General features: G+C 33.9%; 2 protein-coding genes across 2 annotated transcripts; one reads left to right on the top strand and one right to left on the bottom strand.

The window, feature by feature from the left end:
• Nucleotides 1-533: 533 nt before the first annotated feature.
• Nucleotides 534-1,918, top strand: LOC107952701 (uncharacterized). Its single transcript, XM_016887860.2, has 2 exons — nt 534-691; nt 1,057-1,918. The coding sequence occupies exons 1-2, from the start codon at nt 598-600 to the stop codon at nt 1,344-1,346; spliced, it is 384 nt and encodes a 127-aa protein (XP_016743349.1). The 5' UTR covers nt 534-597; the 3' UTR covers nt 1,347-1,918.
• A 1,080-nt stretch (nt 1,919-2,998) lies between these two features.
• Nucleotides 2,999-3,942, bottom strand: LOC107911560 (36.4 kDa proline-rich protein). Its single transcript, XM_041074726.1, has 2 exons — nt 3,300-3,942; nt 2,999-3,215 (listed from the first exon to the last, which is right to left on the bottom strand). The coding sequence occupies exon 1, from the start codon at nt 3,828-3,830 to the stop codon at nt 3,312-3,314; it is 519 nt and encodes a 172-aa protein (XP_040930660.1). The 5' UTR covers nt 3,831-3,942; the 3' UTR covers nt 2,999-3,215; nt 3,300-3,311.
• Between the last annotated feature and the right edge of the window lie 6,372 nt (nt 3,943-10,314).

Below are 10,314 nucleotides of genomic sequence, written 5' to 3'. Positions count from 1 at the left end.
TGAAACAAATAATAATACAATTTTAAATAACCAACATATTTAAACAAACCAAAATAAATAACACATATAAGCAATCTTATCTATACAGCCTATAAAATATTTGAGTAAACACATAAATCTTATTTTGATATAACAAAATAAATAAATGAATAAAATAAAAGGATTCAGGGTGTAATTGAAACTAAATCAAAATTTGAGGTATCGATTGCAAATAAAGAAAAAGACCAACAGGGACTGAATCAAAATGCGCTTAAACGCACGAGGATAAAATGGGACAATATCCCACATCATTATGCGCTGTGCTTCATCTATCCAAGTCAAGGATTAAAACGGGAATGAAGTAAAATAAAAGACAAAATTTAAAAAGAAAAAAAATGCAAAAAAGGGGACCAAATAGAATGGCATAGGAAAGAAGGAGGGACCATAACCGCAAATATCCCATTAGGGCCTCAAAAGCATGCGGGTCCCCCTTCAAACTTCCCCCCGTCGTTTTGCTTGGCTTATTTAAGCCAAATTTGTTCTTTTTTTTTATTGTTTCAGCATTATTTAGAAGAAAAAAAGAGACAGAGAGTTTTCTTTGCTCTCCTTTCACTCCCCATGTCCGGCATTGTGGTCCATTGCGCTGCCGTTGTGGGCCAGTGGCTGGCGTTGCTCGAACGAATTTCTTCCGATGCCGAAGAGGCCAACGAAGGTGAGTACCCTCCTTTTTCTACTCTTTTTGTTTTATTTTTATTATTTTTATTCAAAAAAAAATATATAAAAGAAAATAAAAGTAACAGAGATTTTAAAGAAAAAAATGAAACAAAAGAGGAATCACCTTTAAAGTTTTGGTTTTTGATTGATTTTTTTATTGGGTGCTCTCTGTTTTTTCCTTTTCTTTTTTCGAAATACAATCCCCCCCTTTTGGATATTGAAAATCCCTCCTCCAATACAATCAGTTCCTCCCTCCCTTAGTACAATCTGTCCTCCCTTCGGTTTTATAACCGATTGCAATAACAATAAAAAATGCCCTCATTCCTTTGTTGTGGCTGTTGTTTTTATTGTTTGTGTTTGCAGGGTATGGGTGTGTCAGACGCATAGAGGGAGCAATGCCGGTGGTGGTGCGCGAGGCGGCCATTGGTTGGCCGAGTGTGCTGCTGAGGCTTGAGGGCTGCTGCTGTTTTCTCTTCTCTGCAGGGGCTAGGATTTGGGCTTTAGGGTTTGATGTAAACTGTGTTTGGGTATTTTGGTTTTGTTGGGTTTTAGGCTTGGTGGGTTTAGGGGTTTTGGGTCCAAAATTGGGCTTGTACAACATGTACATGATGAATGCTCTAAGACCATTCGAGGTGGTCGTGGCCATAGAATGAATGTGTGGCATGGTAGTAAGTTGATAATGATTGAATATGGAAAATTGTAGAATGTGAATTGGAATGTCTAACTTGGTGTAACATGAGTATAGGTTATAAACACATGTATGACAACATGTAAATGCTTTAACGGAATTTTACTAAAGGATGATTAACCATTAAATTGATGTTATAATGTGTGTCTATAATGTGTATAAGTATGAGAGAAAATTAAGGACAACATAAGGCTTGGAAAATAACCTACGTGTTGGCTACACGGGCAAAGACACGAGCATGTGTCTCAACCATGTGGAGGACACGGCCTAGCACACGGGCGTGTGGCTTGGCCGTGTGGATCAATTTGTTTTGCTGACGTCATAAACAGAGAGTTACATGGCCTGAGGAAACGGGCATGTTGAAGAGACACGAGTGTGTCCCTGTGTCCACACGGGCGTGTGACCCTATTTCATGAAAATTTCTCTAAGTTTTCCCAGAGCTTTCTAAAGTCCTTGATTTAGTCCCGAACCACCCCGATGTATGTTTTAGGCCTTGAAGGCGATTTACATGTGTTTGAAAAGTTTTAATTTGGATGAAATTTTATGGCCCAGTTTTGCATGTTTGTGAATGTTTAAGTCTGGTAACGCCTCGAACCCTGTCCCGTTTTTGGATACGGGTAAGGGATGTTACATCGTTAGAGCAAATATTGATACCTGGTAAAAGGTATCGATATTTTTTGAAAAGATATCAATACTTTTTGTCATTGTTTGAAAAATCATGAAAACAGATTGTCAAATTGGTATCAATTTTAGAATGGGTATTGATATTTTCAAAACTATTGATACTTGGCCAAAAAGTTGGAGCAATACTGGCTTGTTTAAAACAATTTTAACATGATTGAAAATGTTTGATTTAATTTAAACCATTTCAACTTGATTTTATCAATTTGTTCAAGTTTAACTTTTATTCAAAAACACTTTTATTTGTTCTATCAAAACATATTATCGCTTTGTTGTGTTTTTTTGTGTGATTATTTTGTGAGTATCCTTTGGAGAGTTTATTGATTGTATTATGAGGTATTTGGAGTGAGTGATTTGTGACAATTAGGGTCAGTATTGGAGTTGCAATTACTTCATGTAAGGGTAGATTGGGCTTAAGTTAATAGGTGATCCTGACGATTGTTGAATAAAATCATTCACTAAGTAAGACTACGTAGACACAGAACCATTGTGTTTGAATTGCATTAACAAAGATCAATTGTGTCAATTTTTTCCTACTTTTTTTGGTGAATTACAATAATAGGGTAAAGCCTGAACAACAAACACGACTTGCGCGACTTGATCTCAGGCTACACCTAAAGCGGTGAACACCTTTGACCATTAGGCCATAAGGTTCAATTCTTTCTTGCTTTTAACTGCAGTTACAACGAAATATTAAGGAAAGTTTAAATAAAATATTGAAGAGCTTTGTCGTTTCTAAGAGTTTAGTTTAATTTGACTTAAGATTTAGCTAAATTTTAATATAAAAGTTATTTAAGAAAACAAGAATTTTCACATGCATTTTATACTACTGATGTTATATATAATAATAATAATTGAAGGAATAAGAAACATTATTACGACCCTACTGTAGTTACATTATTGCATGCAGAATGTGAATCCTAGAAAATCATGAAGTGATAGAAAATAATTGTTGATTGCTTCATTTGTCGTACACAAAAACACACACTTGCGACAATCATTGAAAAATACAACTGGTCTACACTAATAAATAAGAGCTAGCCAGCTTAGCTCCAAATGCAATCCAATTGAGGTAGAAAGGGGAATTTAAAAGAAAAAGATGGAGGACATCCTGTCATGTGGGCTTCGTCATTGCATCCATGAACCTAGCAGCCTGCAAATTCGTACAGACTTAATGAGCAACAGGCTTCCCATGGAATATAAGCATGAAATGAGATATAAATGCTAAGTAACTTAACTTTGACTTAAACTAGAGAGAACAAGTGTAACCAGGAGGGGGTGTTTTCCCACAACTGATGAGCAGCTGAAGAGCAAGCGGCACATAAATGTTAAGGTTGAGAACCTTTAGCTTCAGAGTGGTGCACAAGCAAACAGCAGCTTCCAGCTCAACAAGCCCTGCAAGGACTGGACAACATGCATTCACAACTGGGTCACCAAGGCCAATGTGAACCAACCCTCCAAGCAGATCCACACATGCACCCAATTTCAATGTGTCAATGGGGCAAGTGGCCGACGGGCAAGGTTTCCCACTTGGTGGCTTAGTAATTATGGGAGGAACCACCGTCACCGGAGGGACTGTCACAGGGGGATTTAGAATGGGAGGGAGGTTGATTGGGGGATTAAAAATGGGAGGGATTATAATGGGGCCTTTAGGGGGCTTTGGTGGTGCTTTGCCAGTGCTACATGAACCACAACCAAGAACGGGAGTGGCGGAGGAAATGAAAAGCATGCAAATGAGAAAGAGAGCTGAGATTTTAGTGGACTCCATATTTTCAGTGTAGCAAGTTTTGTAGAGAAGTAGGAAACATATATATAAAAAGAGTGAAGAGTGGAAGAAAACAAAAACAATAAGGCCTAGATGAAGCAGTATCACGTGAAGATGGGCAGCGCTAGTTGGCATTGCCAATCTATATTATTACATCAGTCTTTCAACTCATACATAATGCTACCCTACCCATTTTTCATTTTTTTGAGTTGGCCTTCACTTTGATTTAAATCTCAATTTTCTTTCAACTACCAATTATAATAAGCCCTATCATTTCTTTCTTTCGAGGCGGTATTAAAATTTCCAAATTTATAAACTGGTCTAGTTAAATTGATTAACCCCCCACCCCATTTAAACTATTAAAAAATAAAGGTCAAATTTGTTTATCTCTCTAATTATTATATTTGTTTTTAATTTTAAAATATCAATTTAATAGTTATTAAATACGTTTTGTGAGTACTATATGAATTGAATTAAACATAGTAATATATTTATTATATAAAACTTTTTAAAATAATAAAATTTAACTTAACAGATTTAATAATTAAAAGTTTAAATAAAAAAACTAGATTAAAAAACAACTCACATATAATCAAACAACTAATAGCTTAATTTCATCCAACTAAATTATTTATAGTTATAAAAGTCATTCTATAATATATAAGCTACTAATTGCCACGAAGTTCTATGTGTTTAGTGGCACTTAATCTTGACCTTGACATGCAAACGGTAATTATATATGTTAAACAGCAGTCCAAAAAAGTAATATATATTTTGATTAGGGTTAAATATAAAATTAGTACTTGAATTTGTTTTCTTCTCTCAAATTAGTATTTATGGTTTTTTTTGTTTCAGATTGGTACTCGAACTTTTTTCTGTCCACTAGTTTGGTACCTAAGCCTAACGACGTTAAGATTTTACTGACGTGGCAGCGCTGACCACTCGCGTACCACCATGTATCGCATTCCCAAGACCCTTTTGACCCGTGTTGACTCGACTCTTTGGAAAAAAAATTTAAAAACATCATTAATTAAAATAACAAAAAATCAAAAACAAATAAATGTTTTCCATTGGTTATTGAATCGATTGGAAAATAAATCTTTTTGATTGCTTAAGAAACCTCTTGGATTATCCTTGAAGATCAAAAGCCATATTTGATTTGATTTTATTGATATTGAATCCTTTCACCAGTCCTGTTTCCATTCTTCAACGTTTGTGCGAGAAAGACTTTCGATTCCATCCTTCAGCCATTTAAGGAACTCTTTTGATTACCTAGCCATCTAAAAAATTCTTCACCATCTCATTGAAAGAAACCTTGTTTCATCATCAATTAGTCAGCCCTTTCTATTACCCAGCCATTTGTTGTATTCGAATCAAGATTGCCATACTTTCATCATTGATTATAGGTATTTAACTCAACCTTTCTAGTTTTTTTCTTCATCATCGAATACTCAAAATAACTTTTTATTGCTTAGATAACTTTTTTTTACCCATATCTAATACTTAACACTTTTTTTCCCCTTCGATATGCTTTTTGTTGTGTGTTTTTTTAAAAATAGAAACTTTTTATTTTTGACTCATTCTCAGTTAGTGATAATTTTTTTTGGAGAATATTCAATTTTCTGGTTTAAAGAAAGTTTAACAATTTTTATTATTATAATTGATTTATACATTTTATTGACAATTTTTTGTTTTTTTTTTGTTTAGATATTTTATTCATATTATAATTGATTTCAAAATTTTGTTTTTGTTAGCATTCATGTGTATGCAGAAAAGGCCATACTACTGGGAATTTTTTTCGAGGGTTAAATAGATTGAGGCTGAAAGGTCAATCTGTTATGTATGTATGTTATGTATATTATTGTTTATGTATGCTTGTTATGTATGTTATGATATGTTTGTTATGTATGTTATGAATATTACTGTTTATGTATTTATGTATGTATGTCTATTAGTATGTTATGTAGTATATTATTGTTATGTATATATATTATGTATGTTATGTATATTATTGTTTATGTATGTCTGTTAGTATGTTATGTTTGAATATTATTTATGTTATGTTTATTACTATTTATGTATGTCCGTTAGTATGTTATGTATGTATGTTATGTTTATTACTGTTTAAAATATGTATGTAATATGTGCAGTGTTTTATAATGTCTTGGGATAAATGTGTGGTGTAGATACATTTGGGTGGAACTTTTGTTACAAACCTTTGTGCAACCTATATTAGAGGGGAAGTGCTGCAATGGGATTTTGACCTAGATTATTTGTGTTATTACACTTTGTGTGAGATGATAGTGGATGTAAGACATAAAGCTGTGAGGAACTTTGTATACTGTGAGGGTGGGATAGATTTTAGTAACGGACTGACTGTTTGCTATGATAATTCATCATTGTTGGGAAATGTGCCCATATTGTAATAAACATGTAATTATTTTTTATGTATTTGAACAATGAATAAATAAATTTCACATTTCACTGTTATGTCTTTTGTATTTTTGTCTTTTATATTTTGCATGTATAGCGAAATTGTAACAAACAAATATTAGCTCATTGATTGTCTAAGTTCAAACTAATGATAAGTGGCACTGTAAGAATGTCTACATTGAGAGAAAGACAACTTACTTCAGTAGATAATCAAAATGAGTCTATAATCCAGTAAAAGAATAACAATGAGTATTTAATTCAAATACTAAGGGTCCGTTTGATTGCCAGTAAAATGTTTTCCGTAAAATGATTTCTGGAAAATGTTTTACTTTTCTGTAAAATGGTTTACTGGAAAATATTTTCTGGTGTTTGATTGAATCTGTGTAAAATATTTTCTGCTGTTTGGCAGATTTCTTGAAAATATTTTCCGGAAAAGTTGTTTTTACATATATTAATATATATTAATAAATTTTTATATTTTAAATTGTTTTTACATATATTGCAATGATTTGTTTATAATAATATTCAATTATTAAGCTACAATATTAATCGTTAAATTGAAAAAAACTAATATCAAATAAATTATTTGTAATTGTCTTAAAAAAACAATTGCTTCGAAACCACAATGAATACTAGAAATTAATAATATTATCTAAATACACGATTAGTAGTACACCACATAGTAACAACATTGTCCAAGTGCATAATATGCCTTAAAAGGGAACAGTGAAGCTGGGGCAGATCAACACCAACTTCTAGCATAAGCAATTTGATGGTATCAGTCAAATGTTAAAGATTCTTTGTAACATTAAAAACATAAAATTATTACAGCCTGTTAAATTTTGCAGGCACGAACCTGATGAATGTATCGCTCCCCTTGAAATAAATCAGCACACTGCCTTCTTTTGTTTCCCCAAGAAAATTTCCTCTCGTATATTATAGATTTTATAGAACAAAACTGTTCTGAATTGTACATGGATTTATACAGATATGAAAATAAGAATATAAATAAATATTTGTGACCTTACATTGCAGGAAAAGCCATACAAGCTTCATGCAAAACCTAAACCACCCAATTTTGGTAGCTTCTATCTTACAGCTTCAGCAAACAACTAAGGTGATGCAGTTTCATCATCGGGACCAGAACCATACCGTGGTCTGCCCTGAAATCCAGCAAAAGCTTGGGACATTATTGGATTCACTGGGACTGGGAACACTGGTTGCATCATTGGATTCACTGGGACTGGGAATTTATGGGTAGAACTAACAACGGTTCGTTCATTTATCATCCCAACTTCCTTGCAGACCCTTTCGAGAACTGTAAGGAAATCCCTTACCACCATAAAGATTCTAAATGGGTGGGCCTCTTCTTTTGTTGAGTTCCCATGGAAGTATTCAGTAACCTCCTTTACCAGAGGCCACACTTTATGGTTTACATTAAATCTACAAAATGAAAACAAAGCATATGACTCGTCTTAAAGCAAATGAGGCAATATTCTGTCGGTAGAAGCACTGCTAGAGCACTCATGTCAGTGAACTCGCACACGTGCATTATTTAGACCATTGAAATGGTTACTATATTCAACATATTACAAGAACACATGTAGTTGTACCCAAAAAAACCAAATTACAAGAATATTCTTCTTGTTCACACGCTTAGGCAAGCTTATAGACTAAAACCAAGCTGTCAGGTGTGAACTAACCTAAAGTCAAGGCACATTTAATTAGTCATTCATATTTTACTTTGAAGAGAAACATGTGATAAAGACTGTGAATAGACAAATAGATAGCTGTAACGTTTGGTGTTGAAATTTCTAAACCACGATGAAGGATATGGTAGTTGAATTTCACTTGTAGGCAATACAAACTCAGAGTGTTGGTTCCCAAAAATATGAATTTCACTTATGGTCTTGTATGATACTAACTAATTCCAAAAATATAAGCCGATATTCACATCTAGTGAGAATATTTCTTCAGTATACTCAAAGGTAATCTCAGAGTTGGATTCATTCAAAACAGTCAACCATTTAAGATGGGATCATCAGTTAAGCATAGTGATGCAAATTATCAAAAACCTTTTTCAATCGTAGAAAGACAAACAAAGGATTCTTCAATGGTTTGCACCATAACAATGGTAAAAATGCAAATTTTATATACCTTAAAAGGGAACATGCTTCGAAAGTAGCATCTAAATTTGAACTACTGTGAATTGTTAAACACAGGTCCAAAGTCGTAACAAACTACTAAGTTCAGTGACAATTTCAGCAGAAAACTTTCATTAAGTAATGTTCAAGGAATATAAGGACAAATGAATACCAATTCCATATCCAGCAGACCAGCTTAATGACCTTTGTGCAAGTTATGGACATTTTTAAGTCTTAAAATCAACAAAACTTGAACCACAATTGCAATCAATAAACCAAAAAGTTATAAGTGATGATTCCTAAATGGCAATTTCATTACCTTCTAAAAGGGCTTCACAAACTTCCTCGACGGTCACATTGAGTGCCCTCAACAAAATTGCTATGTTTTGTGCCTTTTTGGGATCCAACACTCTGTTATCTTGGTTTGGTGAAGGAAGAACAGAACGTGGAGTTGCTTGCTTTGGTTTAGGATTCGGTTTTTTTGCGACAAATAGTGTTTTAATCATCTCCTCATTCAATCTGCAGAAGCCAAACTCTTAGACAGTATTCAAGAAAGGAGTAGAACCACATTAAGAAAACCTTAATTCAACTAAAACTAAAAGATCTGACAAGAACCCCATAGGTTACAATTAACTAGAGGTTGAAATCATACTTGAATGAACTAGTTGCAGCTGAAGCTGAAATCTATGGAGTCCCTATATTTCGAACCAAATCCTGAAATTTCTAATCAATGCATCTAGTTTCTCGATCAACGTTCTATTTGGCGAAGTAGCAGTCGAAGATAGTGATGGTGATCCAATGTTTCGATTGGAAACAACATGTGAATCTGGGTTCGGGATCGACATCGGAGACAACGAAGGAGATCGCAAGCTTCGGCCATCTGATTTTTCCCTCTTCGGTGACATTAAAGTTGAAGACGACGAGGGAGATCGTACATTTCCATTGGACGCATTGGGAAGTCGTGGCGAATCAACTGAAATCCTCCCCAGAGTTGAAGAAGGTTGAAGAAGAGAAAGGAGAAAGAGAAAATGTCTTACGGTAGAGAAATGGGTAAGACAATTTCCAAAAAAAAAGCTTTGAATTTTACCCGTGTTTGTAAAATGTTTTCCTATGGGAATTCATTTTCCAACAAACAAACACCGGAAAATGTGGAAAACCAATTCCGAAAAATATTTTCCCCTATCAAACAGACCCTAAGAAAGATTATTATGTCATCGACAATTTTAATTGAGGAGAAGGCTATGCTTGGCTATAGGAGCAGTTGACTCCACGAGTGAGACATATATGTATTCATTGACAGAATGATACACTGGACTGGACCCAAGATGAATTAATTCTAAATTTGTTTGTGAGTTAATTCACTTGTGACATTCATTGTGTGATTTACCTAAATCCTGAGTTAGTCACTAACCATGCATATGTAACATATGTGCTTTGATATAAGTGAAGGCTTATGCTCTAAAGATGATTGAGCCGATAGCTGGTATGTTGGGTAAATGACTTGTGTATGGCATGGCTTTACTAGCAACAACGGAATTCATAGCTCAATTAAGGAGTTAACGATATTATCTCATTGGTATTATGTGGATTGATAAATATGGAACGTGGCTATGGGTTGTTTGTTCTCGAACGATCAATTTATCACAATCATTTGTTGATAGTGGTCTTATCAATCATTAAGAAGACATAATGGTGACAGTGAGATAAAATATGATTGTATCGAGTGAACGAATTTAAGTCAAAGGAATTAAGGATATCATATGAGGGTAACACACTCATGACAAGGTCATTGGAAAAAGAAATTGGATGAATTGCTTTCGTAAAGAGTAAACAATAAGGATTTTTCAATCATGGTACTTCTTGTGGACTAACTCCATGATTTAAGTAATTGCAAATAATCAGAACAATGC

The sequence above is a fragment of the Gossypium hirsutum genome, chromosome A08, assembly GCF_007990345.1.
Source record: "Gossypium hirsutum isolate 1008001.06 chromosome A08, Gossypium_hirsutum_v2.1, whole genome shotgun sequence".
NCBI classification, from domain to species: domain Eukaryota; kingdom Viridiplantae; phylum Streptophyta; class Magnoliopsida; order Malvales; family Malvaceae; genus Gossypium; species Gossypium hirsutum.
Note: the sequence above shows the minus strand (reverse complement) of the source record. Positions and strands in the feature narration are given on the sequence as shown.